Consider the following 14,940-nt stretch of genomic DNA (forward strand, 5'->3'; position numbering starts at 1 on the left):
AATCTTTTATATATTTAAAGCACTCATGCTGAACAAACTCTTTGCTTATTGCTTTTAATGTGTTTCTTTGCTCTTCATTTATGAATCTTTACTTTTGCATATTTTGAAGCTAAATTTAGTTTGTAGAAAAATTACTTGACTACATACAATTGTTTTAATTATTCATTTGTAATTAGTAATAAGTAATTTTATAATTTAGTAGTATAAATAAATTAATATTAAATGTATTTAAACAGGGAAAATGAAGTGTTATAGAACTGTAATATAATGTTTTATCTTTAGTTAGTAATCTTTGGCAACAACAATCATTGCATTTCATTGGTATTGGTAATGGCTACTGAAATTTTGATGCGACAATGCTAACCCCAAGTGTGTATTAATAAAAACAGTTGGGAGGACAATAAGCAGTGAGAATCATTTTGTAATCAAATTGTTAACTTTGCAATCATAATAGAATCACAAGGTCAATGAAGATTCATACCGCTAACACAGCCGTTTTCTAACCAGCTATAACCATGTAATTTCTATTCAAATGTTCTGATTGGCAGCATTGTTGCATTCAATGCGAAAAGACAAATTGCTTGCCACTGGATCTTGTTAAGACACAGTGTAATTTTCATCAAAGAATGTAAATTTAGTGTTTACAAACAGCATGACTGATTAACTTGATTTATAAAGGTATATGAACAGGAATATGAGAAGGTACAGTACTTACTGGATCTGAAAACCATCTGTTCGGGATGTTTGGTCTCTGTTGGTCTGTGCATATCACCTTCTTCATGTCCTCAAAGCTTGGGTCACTCGGCACTACGTCATGGAATGGGGGCCTGTAATCTTCCACAATACCTGCACAATCAGTGAAGACAAAAACACATTTGGAAATCACACAGAAATAATGATCAGCCAGTATCATCAGATCTTATTACCAAAACAGCAGGGGTATAAAATTCACACAATAACTTGTGGTTTTTATGTATTCTTCCTCCACATATTTAAGCAGGAAGCATCTCATTGAGATTAAAAATCTCTTACAAGAGCGTTCTGTGAAAAATGCGCAATTCCTGGTACACTAATTGTTAATAGATCTGAGTCCCGCCTCCCAAATCCACATTGCTAGTCCGATTGGCTTTTCTTTTCTTTTTTTCCTCTAACTTGTGTGAGGTAATTTTTGGTTGTGCAAAGCTGCAAATCTCCTCCGAAACCTATATGCGGTAAGTGAGAGAGAAATCAACAGTTCTGAGCAAGAAAATACGGGGTAAATCACGTGAAATATTGATTCAGGGACAGTGCAGTTTTTTTCAATAACCCTACATTATTGGGACCCTATAAAGATGGCAATATCCAAAATCCTTGTTTTCTGTGATGGGTAGGTTTAGGGGTAGGGTTAGTGTAAGGGTTTGTACAGCATAAAAATCATTGTCTATAAAGTCCCCATAAAACATTAAAAAAACACATGTCACTTTTAGTCTTCCTAGTCTCATCAGCTGAGGCTGAAATAAGTTTCAGTGCTCTTAGGAGACTGAAACCATGGCTCAAAACAATTGCACAAGTGAGACTTAACAGTATTGCTGTGTGCCATGTCCCACAGCACAAACAGGACTATATTATTGTGAAACAAATAAGGCATTTTTGTTAATGACATGTATAGACAACGTGTTTGGATTCTGTAAATAGCAAGGAACAAGACAGTATAGACACATTGACTATTGCATTGCACTATTAAACTGCCTCCTTGTCATCATCAGTTACCTGTAACATTACATAATTTATTATTTATCGTAGGCTATCGTTAAGGTCAATATAGACTAAAAACCTAAATACATTATCCCATTTGTTTCCTGAATCCTCAGCTTCTGATTATGTCCCCACCAATTTCAAAATCAAACCTACGCCCATGCACAAGAGTATTACACTGGTTAACAAATTACAAGGATAAATCACTGAGCATTGATTGTGCCGACCGTAAGGTGAAAAATTCAGCTTCATCAGGAACACCAGCAGTGCTGACTATATATAGAGTACTGAAGCCATTAGACAAAAGGGAGCAATAGGGATCCATTTTAGATGAGACTGCTGTCTGTCCGATCCTGAGGGCATCGGACAGGCCTCTGAAGACAATACTGTAATGACCCTTTCAATGTGAAGGGGGTAGAAGCCAAATAACACATGCACCCACAAGCAAACGCAGACACAGAGCCTCTTTTGAACAATGTTTATTTATTATTATTCATTATTTAATCAAATTTCTTGCAACAGTGGAGTGATATGCAATGCAAAGACCAGGAGAACCAGACAAGTCTCCATACCAGTGTGATGAGACTGATCTTCAAGTAGAAGGAACTGGATAAAATATTTTGATTGATACCAATCCACAATCTAACATCTGACTTGTGATTCAGCCTGGAATCATAATCACACCCTGTTCTTTCGTTGGCCAGCGGAGAACTGGCCCCACGACTGAGCCAAGGTTTTTTTCTTCATTCTATCAAATCACAGAGTTTGGGATCGTTGCCACTGTCGCCTCTGGTTTACTTAGTTGGGGAGACTTAATATTCAACAACATTTTTGATCTGAATGTACCGACACTAACGAAGCTGAACAAGGAATGCAGTGAAGTCGTAATCGTTTCTCCTCTGCTGATTTCCTGATCCTGATCGATTGCTCCTGTCTGCCTAGCTGCCTGCTGTGTTTTGTTTGCTTCGAGGCTGTAAGCTCCGTCTAAGCCTCGTATTAGCTTTGTATTTCTTTCTGTTTTGAACCATCATTTACTACCATTTCTAGTTGTTTATACTACTAAATACAGCTTAGACAACATCTCAGATTAACCTGACATAGCTAGCTTCCGTTATTGTTAGAACAACACGCTAATAACTCGCTAGCCTGTTAACGCGCCACCCGTGCGCTCACTTTAGCAGGAAAAAACATTTTTCAAGAGCCACTATAAAACCAAACCAATCTCTGTTACCTTAAATTATATGTTTATCTCTGTAAAGCTGCTTTGAAACAATCTACATTGTTAAAAGCTCTATATAAATGAGGATGACTTGACTTGAAGTACTAGTCAATTCCCTGCTCTATCACCGCTGAGGTGATTCCATATTACAGCACGGAAAGGCACAAAGCACTTTATGAGACCATGTCAAAAATGTCAAAGAGCTAGTAGTGTGTGATACTGAGACTAGTGGTGCATTTTTCCTCAAGTCTGTAAAGAATAAGTTTGTGAGGTGGTGCATTACTCAGCCTATACAGGGCAGGTCGGGCAAGTTCAAAATTTATACTGGGGCTGACATCACCCACATGTCATGATCTACATAGGAGAACTTACAAGGGCACACTCCACTGGTCAAAACCAGTATAAATGTGAGAAATACTGGAGGAAAAGTGAGCTTTATGAGAAAATTCCTTGCAAATACTGAAAGAAAAGGGGTAAAAATTGGGGTTTTGTTGAAGATGGGCCAGTTTACTAAAGCCCCTTTCACACAGAGATTCCGGAAAATACACGAATAAAGTGACCCGGGATTTGACCCGGGTTCGTTTGATTTTGGTTCATTCACACTGCCAGTGATTTTCCGGAATGAGAGAGTGCGTTCACACACAACCCGTAAAAATCCCGTGAAGACACGTGACATCGATGTGACATGTAATGTCTCAGCAGCGTCTAGTTTGCTTATGAGCTGCGATTTCTCTCTGGAGAAACCACGCTTGTGCATTTTTTTCTCTGATTCGATCATAAACTAGCGCATTACGTACCGTTTCACTAGCCTGCTTTCACTTCACTTCAACGTCATCATTACGACACGGCATTGGTTACGGCTTTTGTTCACACAGCGCGCGTTCCGGGACTGATCCCGGCAATGTTACTAGGTCCCCGACCCGGGATCAATCCCGGCATCAATCCCGGGTCGTGTTTGCGTTCACACAGAAGGCGTTCTGGTAATTTCCCGGAAATTTCCTGGGATCAACGCGCTGTGTGAAAGGGGCTTAAGTCTTAGCACTGCTTGTAAGATGGGTCTAGTACAGAGAGTGGATGTCATCACAGACCAAAATGATGTCTATGGAGATATTGGCTCCTTCAAATTTGAACCAGTGAAAATTGAGCTTAAAGGGATAGTTCACCCAAAAAATGAAAATTAGCCCATGATTTACTCAACCTGAAGCCATCATAGGTGTATATGACATTCTTTTTTCAGACGAATACAATCAGTTATATTAAAAATTGTCCTGGCTCTTCCAAGCTTTATATGGGAGGGAATGGGTTTTTGGTTTTGGAAGTCCTTCAAACCGCATCCATCCCTGATTAAAGTGCTCCACGCGGCTCTGGAGGGATTAAGAAAGGCCTTCTGAAGTGAAGCGATGCGTTTGTGTAAGAAAAATATTCATATTTAAAACTTTACCAACTAAAATAACTAGATTCCGGCAGACAGCCGGAATTCTTCACAGCCTCATCCTTTGGAAGGGAAAATAAACCAAATATACTCTCAAAGCGGAGAGCAAAGTGTCTTGACGACATGATATCCACACAAACGAGCTACAGGACTACAGCGAGATGCCTTGTCCACACAGAACGTAGGTGGGTATTATGCAAATGTTGTAAGTCATAGCGTGTGAACTTAAAAAAAAAAAAAGATTCAAACTCCAAACGACACGTTTGAGCGGTTCAGATTCAACTCTTTCTTTGAGATAAACTAACTTTATTTATGATGCACTTTCAGCTTTACAACTTTGCAATCTGTTTACATTCACATACAGCAACATTGCACACTGCATGAAAGGTAATTTTCAAAAAGCATAATAGAGGCACTTTAAATAAAAAAACTGCTCATGCTACATGTGTGTAGCATCTTTTTGATTGTGACTAAAATGGCAGAGGTCAGGGATCTTGTGATTGAAAAGGTTGGTGACCACTGATTTAGGCAAATTTGTGCCAGAGCTTTCCACAAAGCTCCAGCCAGTTACAGCTCTGCAGAAGAAGGATGCAATCTGGCTTTAGACAGAAGTCCACGAGCAGGCTCTGAACAAAGTAAAGTGCAAGTTAGCCACAGCTCCTGCATAATACGATCCTGAGACTATGGTCAGTGCAGAAGCGAGTAGTTTTAGGTTAGGGGCTGCCTTGCTTCAAGTTCATGGTGATGCAGCAAGTGGTCGTATTTTGCTCCATAACCTTGACTGAAGCAGAGCGCAATACTCCCAAATCGAAAAGGAGAGCATGGCATGTGTGTGGGCGGTTCGCCAGCTACCTGAAATGCTTAGATTAATTTTGCCTACAAACAAACCATAAACCATTAGCTTTCAGGATATTGATCATGCGCCATTACGGTGTCAGCATTTACAAATGCGCTTTAAAGTGAAAGCAGTGCATGTCTCTGAGAGGGCACTGCCAATCAGAGATGGAGGACGAGGTGAAGGCATATATTGAAGCAGTTGGCACATCTAAAAAAGCGTCACAATCAAAGCTAGATGCCATAAAAGAGGCCACAGAGGGAGATGCAGATCTGAGCAGTGATAAGCTTTCTAAGCTAGGATTAGCCAAAACATATTTTCCTCCAGCTTAGTGGCTATCATACTGCTAGGGCTTCCTTTTCTGTTGTCAATGGGCTGCTCCTCTATGAGGAGTCTGAGGACTGGATTGTCATTCCTGAATCGATGAGTGAGAAGATGTTAAGATGAATTCATAAACGTCATCAAGGCCTCGCCAAGTGCCATCAGAGGGAAAAGATGTTAGTTTGGTGGCCTGAAATAGTTAATTACATTAACAGGAGGGTCTCAGTGTGCACCTTTGTTCGGGCTTACAAACCCATTAAAAGGAAATGTATTCACTTCCCCTTTGCCTGCTGGCCCCTGGTGAATAATTGCAGCAGATTTATGTGTTGAATGGTAGAACTACTACTCCTGTGACATCGAAATAGCTCACCTTCAGGCACCATCCAGCTTCCATGTTAACAGAAGACTTGAAGTGCATGCTTGTAAGATTGGGAATTCCCAGGGAGCTTGTATCTGACAATGGCGCACAGTTCACTTTGGCTTAATTTAGCAGTTCAGAACAGATTATGAGTTTCACCACACAACCTCAAGACCTTATTTCCCCCAAGCTGATGGAGCTGAAGAGAGAGCAGTTCAAGGATTCTCCGCCAACCAGATCCTTATATGCCACTGATGGCTACAGGGCTTCACCCATTGCTGCAACTAGACTAAACCCTGCCAAGATAATGACAGCACAAAAGATCAGAACCAACCTGCCAATGCTTGAGGAAAAACATTAGCCTCAACCTATTGATTACAAAACTGTGGAGAGGAAGAATAAAGCTTCAAATGCATCCTACAAGTTTTTCTATGATCTGTGACACTCTGCTTGTGTTTTACCAGAACTTCAACCTGGGGTGAAAGTTGTTCTTAAACAAACTGAGAATGGAGGCGTCCTATATATCACTCTGTGGAAATATCTGCAAGCGATGCCATTGCAATCAGATGCTATTGGGTGCAGTGAACCTTAAGGACGGGAAAATTCATCCTCTCCTGGGGCAAGAAATGAACATTTAAATACTCCTGCAGTTGCACCACCAGTTGTAACTTCCAGCAGAAGAGTAAACTCATTACTCCGGTTAACTGATAACTCCTGTCTTCTGTCCATGATCTCCCTCGGTTGCTTTGGCAGAAAGGACAACAGTATAGTGAGAAGGGAAAGATTGCTTAAACCTCTTCGGATCAAAATAATTTTGTTGAAAATGAATAGAAATGCTCAATCTTTCTAAAAAAAAACAAGTGATGTAAATATATTTTATTAATATTTTTGTCTTTGGAGTTTGGACTAAAGCGTTAATAGTTCACATATCGTGTCTTTTGCACGCTCAAGTTCGTTATTTCAAATGTAGGCGCGCGGCAAGCTCACTCATAATGGAAGCGCGCTTTTTCCAGGCGCGGCGAGATGAAAAAAATCAAAACTTTTCAGAATGCCGCAAGCACACCGCAGGTCATGTGATAAGAACCAACCAATCAGCTTCACCCTTTCCGTAACATTGAAAGCTCAGTCAACATGATGTGGAGTTCGCGCTTCATGGTTGCATACCAACGACAGCGCAATCGCTTTGGAAAGCAGGAGACAGTGGCACAGCCGCACCTTTCACACATTTTTAGACGCGATATGTGAATGGCCTCAAAGAGTTGTTTATGCATCCCTATGATCACAAATAAATGAAGCAGGCACGAATTAATAAGTATGTGTCCTCTTTTAATGTGAAATAATGCTAAATACCATTTTGATTCGCCATTATTGATGTGCACTCCTGACAAAAATGAATATATTACTGTCACTGTTTTTATAAATCATTGGTGAGATACTGACGCAGTCTTAAGTCTTTAAGTAAAGACCAGACTTCCACTTCTGTTATGTTCATTTTGATCTAGCTAGTTTTCAGTCAGCTAGCCCCATGCTGGTGAAATGGTGGGCTTGTGTGACGCTCTATGGAGGCGTGGGTGGGCTTTAGGGTAGTGCTGCAGTGCTACTGGCCTAACAGCGGAAATGCAGCAGGATTTTTGTCTCTAAGGTCCGAGGCTGTTGGCCCTGCCTGGCATGTTGTTCGCCCTGGCTCGCACTGGCCTGAAATGAGGATGGCCTAACCGCTAGTTCCCTATCAGTCAGTCACGTTCGACATTAACGTCAGTGACTGACTAATTGGGATCTCGCTTGAGAGGTGGAGTCCTCTCTGCTATTACCCGATCTGGCTTTGATGCGCACAGGGCCAATCAGTTAATACACATGGTGATCTGAGGATTACAGTGGGTGTTCTCTTGCTGGGTGAATCCCCACGGCCCCCCAATTTCAAAAGCAATATTCAAATTCAAATTCAAATTTATTTATAAAGCACTGAATAAAACAACACAGTTGACCGTAGTGCTGTACAAGCAGTAAAACAGTGAGCAGAGAAAAGACAAATAAAAGATATATATATATATCCATATATCTAAATAGGTAGTATAAACTTAATAAAAACATACAACAACATATGTTTATAAAAAAATGACACTAGCACCCTTCACACTTATCTTAATCGAACGCTATCATAAAAAAATATGTTTTCAGATGGTTTATATGTTTTCAATAAACACCTTTTATACAAACATTACAGACCTCTGATTAGCCAGCTGTACATACGTGTATCTGCGTCTTTATGCAGAGAGACCTCGCAGCTTGAGCTATAACGCACCTTTTCTTACTCCTTTACAAAAAGGCCTATATCTTATTGAATTTATCCTATTTAAGATTTATATCTATTAGGCGTGAATGATTTTGGAAAATCTAAGTGCGATTTGTTTTTTTTACTGATATTGCAATTGCGATTTAATATGCGATTATTTTTTAAGCTCTTTATCTTTTGTATTATTCAACAAAGACAAGCAATAAATCATTGTATAGTAGGGGTGGGAATCTCTAGGCACCTCACGATCCGATTCTATTTAAATCTACTTTTTTTCTAATTAATTCATATTATTAATAAAACTTAAAATCTTTTTTTTTTATTTAATTACATATGTAATTATAAGTACTTTTTAAAATAATTATACATTAAAAAAATTTATTAAAACAATTGCATGTTAATTTTAAGTATATAAACTGAAATAGCTTAAAAGCATAAAGGCTTGTAAATAACAATACGAGTAAGCAATAAACAAAGAGTGCTTTCAGCATTTAGGAGTAGGCTATCTTTACGTTTTCCGTTCAAAAGCTGCGAGTGATTTTCTTCTCTTTCTCAGTTTTACTGTTGTTCGATTATTAGTGATGACATCATTGACAGCGGAAGATCTAATACGCTGCATTCACACTAATGATCAGATACATTAATTCTGCGTCTCAAAACCATTTTGAGATACAAGTACATTTAACCACTTTATAGGAGTCGCTCACAGCCGCATTTGTGAGTCCTCTTCACAAAGCGCATGTGAGCATTTGAAATTGAAAGTAGCCTTCTGTCACTGAGTTTCATATTTTTAATATAGCCCACTGCATTCCAAATGAAATAAATGATGCCTTTGTAGAGGCATTTGAGATTTCATTTGGGACCTCAAAATTCCGGCCAGTTGATAATACCTAGAATATCAAAATCGACTGATGGCGGTAGATCCTTTTCCTATTTAGCACCAAAACTTTGGAACAGTCTTCCTAAAATTGTCCGGGAAGCAGACACAATCTGTCAGATCAAATCTAGACTAAAAACACATCTCTTTGACATAGCATACACATATCACATTATCGACTTCTATAATTCAATGTTAGGCTGCATCGATTAGGTCAGTCAGAACCGGGAACACTTCCCATACCTGATGTACTTGTTACATCATAAAGGCGGCCATACACTGTGTGATGTCTGTGTGATTTCAGCAAGGTACCTACTCACACTGAACGAGTAAATCGCATGCGATGTAAAGCCAAAGCTCAGGATTTATGTGCTCCCACTATACGGTCCGAAAGTCGAGCTGCAACTTGACTGCTCACACTATACATGTGAAATATGCGATAATGCCCCGTGCTGGGTTGCGCCAAGACGATATCATGTATCCAGAGATATTGTCAAAACAAGCATCAACTATCAATATATAGCATAATATTAAAAAACAGGTTTATTTCAAAAAAATTGTTTAACAAATTAATAAAAGAGTCACGGTGTTACATCGCAGGTGGCTTGGAAGGCATGGGTAATAACTGGACAAACTGTCCAAACTGTAATTTGTAGCTAGTTTGAACTACAGAACTTAAAGATCTCCCTCTTTTCGTTTTTTTTTTTTTTTTTTTTTTGCTGCAGATTGAAATGGTTAATATTCTGTTTTCACGCAGGCGCAGTGAGGGAAAAAACACTGAGTTTAGGGCTATCGGTTCATAGCTCTGCCTCAACTGTGCGATATAGTCACGAGGAGCAACCAAAATTTCTGACATGCCAGAAATTCATCCGACCATCCGATTGCCGATTGGGAGAGGTTAATCGCCTCTCGTTTCTCCCTGTACACTGCACGACAAACAATGCACGACAAAGCTGAAAATCGTCCCGACCCGTAAAAGAGTCGCACAAGTAGGAATTCGGCTCAAAATCGGACGAAAATCGCACAGTGTATGCCGGCCTTAAGAAGGATGTATCCAGCCCGTATCCAGATCTAATGAAGGACCTGCGCCTGAACCCGACGACAACACAGTCCTGAAGCATCTACGCTAATATTAGTCTCTCTGTTTATCCCGAGGTTTACCGCAGTCCGCCAGATCCGGCCCGTATCCAGATCTAATGAAGGACCTGCGCCTGAACCCGACGACAACAGAGTCCTGAAGTGTCAACTAGTCCCTCCCCTATGAAGGCCTCCTTCCCTCCCTTCACCTCTATACAGATATAACGTTGTCGGGATAATTCCGGTTCACGTGGCTACGCGGAAGTGATAATTTTTTATTTTAAATTTTTTGAGGCCACACAAGTAGTTTGTTGAGGGCTGGTTTGTCAAGAAGGACTACACGCCTGTGCACATATATATTCAAACACGCATACCTATAAACTAAACATGTGGTGCACCGTCAAATTGCAGCCAGCCTGGAACTTCAACGTCAAATCAAAACGTAATATCACCCACTGGCCCTGCCTTCACAAACACGCTTCCCGATGTTATGTTCTCAGTCACGGTTCTCCTGTCTGATTAGAAGGACATCTACGCCAGTTCACGCATGCAGACAAAGTTCCTCCTCTCCTCCCCGCCGAACGACAGCGATTAGAAATAAGTGAATTGGACTCACGGTGGTTGAGCGCGGTAAAGTTAGTTTTAGGTTCGATATTCACCAGATATTTGTTTTCCCTTGCCTCTGTTTTATAAGGCTGGGCAGTCTTACAAAGATATCAATAGCAGGATTAGTTTTAACATTATTTAACCATTGTAAATTATGGTAAATTAATGTAAATTAATAGCGTTAATGCTGCATATTTGTACTTGAGAATGTGCTGCATATTTGTACTTGGACGTCCTCAGCATACAGCCGGTGAGTCCCATGAATCTAGTGCTTCTCGACAGGCCATACTGAGTGTAGAGAAACAAGCCGATCGTTTTACTAATCGATGGCACAAACAGGGTGCGAGACCCAAAGGCACTCGAGACATCAGATTGTCACGAGCATCACATATTACTGCAGTAGCATCCTCTACCCCAGATACGGCTCTGACAAGGACTGCAAACACTGGTCTCCTACCACCGCCTATACATCTTGAGAACAGATTTGAAGTATTAATGAATGAGGAATCCCCAAATTTGATGAATGTGATCGCACACAGACAGAATCAGCCAGTAGCTAACACTGATGCTAACTGGGGCTCAAGGTCCAGCAGACAGCGGCACTCAGCTCACAGTGCAGCCGAGCCCAGGACTCTGATAGTGGGCGACTCCGTAATCAGAAACATTAATAGCAGGGATACAACAACGTGCTGCCTTCCACAAGCAACAACATCTGATGTAAACAGGGAACTTCAGAACATTCTGATGAAACATAAGACTGCAAATCGACTCATCATTCATGTGGGGAAGAATGATATTCATAAAGAGCAGTCAGAACTTCTTAAAAAGGATTTCAATGAACTTTTTGAAACACTTAAAAGACTGAAAGTTCAAACATTCATCAGTGGACCACTCCCAGCAAGAGGAACAAACAGGTTTTCACGGTTGCTTGGGCTCAATACATGGCTGCAAAAAACCTGCAATATAAAAGGAGTGAACTTTATTGACAACTTCAATCTTTTCTGGAGTCAGAGGCAACTGTTTCAACAGGATGGCCACCACCCAAACAAACTTGGTTCAAGAGTGCTAAAGGACAATATCTACTTCTCCCTCCGTCATCCTTCTGCAATGTGTGCCAATCCACTCAACCTAAATGGCACACACACACCTGGATACAGTATGAATGACCACAGGATTTCACTTCAGCACCTGAATGGACATGCGGTTGACACATCACACAAGGACAGTGATAACACCACTCAGCCACAACAACCTCTGCTCACGGACACAATCTCAGCTGAGCCCTGCCCACAGAGCTCACCACAGACAGACTGTGACATACCAGCACTGCTCCAAGATACAGCACCCAAGGACGACTTTCTGGAAAACAGCCAGGGAAACCAGGACAGCATATTACAGCCTCCAATAACACCAGAGCAACAATCCCTCTCACCGGAAACATTATCACTCTCTCCAGCATCTCCACTTCTGTGCTTCTCAGAGAAAATGGAACAACTGGTGCATGCTGGAACTAGACTATCCCACTCTTTTGCTGCGAGCCCCCAGATACCAACCAAAAAACGCCAGGCCCCACAACCACCAAAGCCTGCGGGCCCAGCTCGCCCTCCCCCTCCTCCTGTGAGAGCTCTTCGGCCTCTGCCACAGCGCCAGGGCCCACACCCCCCTCCAGCGGCTCGAGGTGAACCAAAAACAACTGATACCAGCTCTCAGTGATATGTGTCGGGTCCCCGCTATGATAACAATAACTTTCTCAAATGTTTACAGAACAAGCGGGAACCCAGTGTGCCTGTATCTTTTTCTATTGCTGTTCGATTACATGATAGAAAGTCTAAGGCCTTCAAAAGCCGTACAGCAAACCCATCTAATCTGGTGCCTATTACACGACATACCAAGATTGCTGTGGGGACAAAAAGTAAGACTGTTAAGTTAGCACTTTTAAACATCCGCTCACTTAAAAATAAATCACTTTTAGTCAACGACTTAATAACCACATACAACCTGGATTTTATGTTGCTAAATGAAACTTGGCTAGAAGAAAGTTGCAGTGCAACAGTCCTCAATTAAACAGCCCCTCCTAACTTTACTTTTATGAGTGTCTGCAGAGCTGTCAGAAGAGGCGGAGGTTTAGCTGCTCTTTATAAAGATGTCTATCAATGTAAGCAAATATCATTTGGGAATTACCCGTCTTTCGAGTATCTGGGTATTGTGTTAAAAGGTGCTCCACGCATTTTACTTATCATTGTTTACAGGCCTCCAAAATACTCTCCAGCTTTTGCTGAGAACTTAACAGAACTGTTATCAACAATTTCCTCAGAGTTTGACTGCTTTGCCATTGCTGGAGATTTTAACATTCACATTGATAATGCAGAAAACAATATGGCAAAAGAAATCAAAACTGTTTTAAAAACTTTTGATCTGACTCAGCATGTACATGGACCCACACATAATCGTGGACACACTCTAGATTTACTTATCAGTAAAGGTCTAAACATTTCATCAATTGTTATTAAGGATGTAGCACTGTCTGATCATTTTTTTATTTTCTTTGATATATTGATCTCTCCTGCCATTGAAGCTAGATCTGTGTCTGTCAAGAAGAGATGCTTAAATGAGAACACTAGTGTACTATTTATGAAGGCTATATCTTTAACACCAAGCATATCTGCTGACTCTGTTGATTTTCTCCTTGATTCTTTTAACTCAAAAGTTAAGAGTGTAATTGATGATATTGCTCCTGTGAAAGTCAGGAAGAAGAGTGGCAGACAAAAAGCACCTTGGAGAAACTCAACAGCAGTGCAAAATATGAAAAGACAATGCAGAAAAGCAGAGCGCATGTGGCGGAAGACAAAACTTGTAGTCCATTATAACATCTACAAAGACAGCATCCATGCTTTCAATAAGGAACTAAGCAAAGCTAGACAGACTTTTTTCTCAAATATTATAAACAGCAATATAAACAACACGCGCACTCTTTTTGCTACTGTAGAGAGACTGACAAACCCCCCAAGCCAGATTCCCAGTGAAATGCTCTCAGTGAGAAAGTGCAGTGAGTTTGCTTCTTTCTTCTCTGAGAAAATCAATAATATCAGAAAGGTGATCAGCTCATCCTTGAGTAGCGCTGGGGTCAAGCAGATCAGACAACAGCACGAGAAAGTAGCCACTATGTCTGATTTCGAAGAAATTGATGGCAAAATTTTGGAAGAAACCGTACAGCAACTAAAAACATCAACCTGCGCCCTTGACGCACTACCCACATCTTTTTTCAAAAATGTGTTACACAGCTTAGAAGCAGATCTCCTGGAAGTGGTAAATGCCTCACTTCTCTCTGGGAGTTTTCCGACCTCCCTGAAAACTGCTGTTGTCAAGCCCCTCCTGAAAAAGAGCAATCTGGATAAGACCATATTAAACAACTATAGACCGATATCAAATCTTCCTTTCATAGGCAAGATCATTGAAAAAGTTGTCTTCAATCAGCTGAACAAATTCTTAAGCTTGAATGGATACTTTGACCATTTTCAATCTGGTTTCCGACCGCACCACAGTACAGAGACCGCGCTCATAAAGATAATAAATGATATTCGCTTAAATTCTGATACAGGCAAATTATCAGTGCTGGTACTACTCGACCTCAGTGCTGCATTTGACACTGTCGATCACAAAATACTTCTTGACAGGCTGCAAAAATGGGTCGGGCTTTCCGGGATAGTCCTAAAATGGTTCAGGTCATACTTAGGAGGCAGAAGTTATTATGTGAGTATAGGAGACCATAAGTCTGAGTGGACATCCATGACATGCGGAGTCCCTCAAAGCTCAATTCTTGCGCCACTCCTATTCAACCTGTACATGCTCCCAATGAGCCAAATAATGAGAAAGAACCAAATCGCTTACCATAGCTATGCAGACGACACACAGCTCTACTTATCCCTATCGCCTAACGATTACAGCCCCATTGACTCCCTTTGCCAATGCATTGATGAAGTAAACAATTGGATGTGCCAAAACTTTCTTCAGTTAAACAAAGACAAAACTGAAGTCATTGTGTTTGGAAACAAAGATGAAGTTCTCAAGGTGAACCAATACCTTCAGTCTAGGGGTCAAACAACTAAAAATCAAGTCAGGAATCTGGGTGTGTCTCTGGAGTCAGACCTTAGTTTCAGTAGTCATGTCAAAGCAATAACTAAATCAGCA

At 40.7% G+C, this 14,940-nt stretch overlaps 1 protein-coding gene across 2 annotated transcripts in view; it reads right to left on the minus strand.

Annotated features, from left to right (window-relative positions):
* LOC143723403 (activin receptor type-1-like) overlaps positions 1-14,940 on the minus strand; it is a 76,300-nt gene that overhangs the window by 2,714 nt on the left and 58,646 nt on the right. For both annotated transcript variants that reach the window (XM_077215779.1, XM_077215780.1), the window contains one exon: positions 716-846. In XM_077215779.1, coding sequence (XP_077071894.1) covers positions 716-846 — 131 coding nt within the window. The remainder of the gene's footprint in view (positions 1-715; positions 847-14,940) is intronic.

This window comes from Siphateles boraxobius, unplaced genomic scaffold (assembly GCF_051911475.1).
Source record: "Siphateles boraxobius isolate OS27281-9 unplaced genomic scaffold, OSU_SipBor_1 7, whole genome shotgun sequence".
In the NCBI taxonomy this organism is placed as follows: Eukaryota; Metazoa; Chordata; class Actinopteri; order Cypriniformes; family Leuciscidae; genus Siphateles; species Siphateles boraxobius.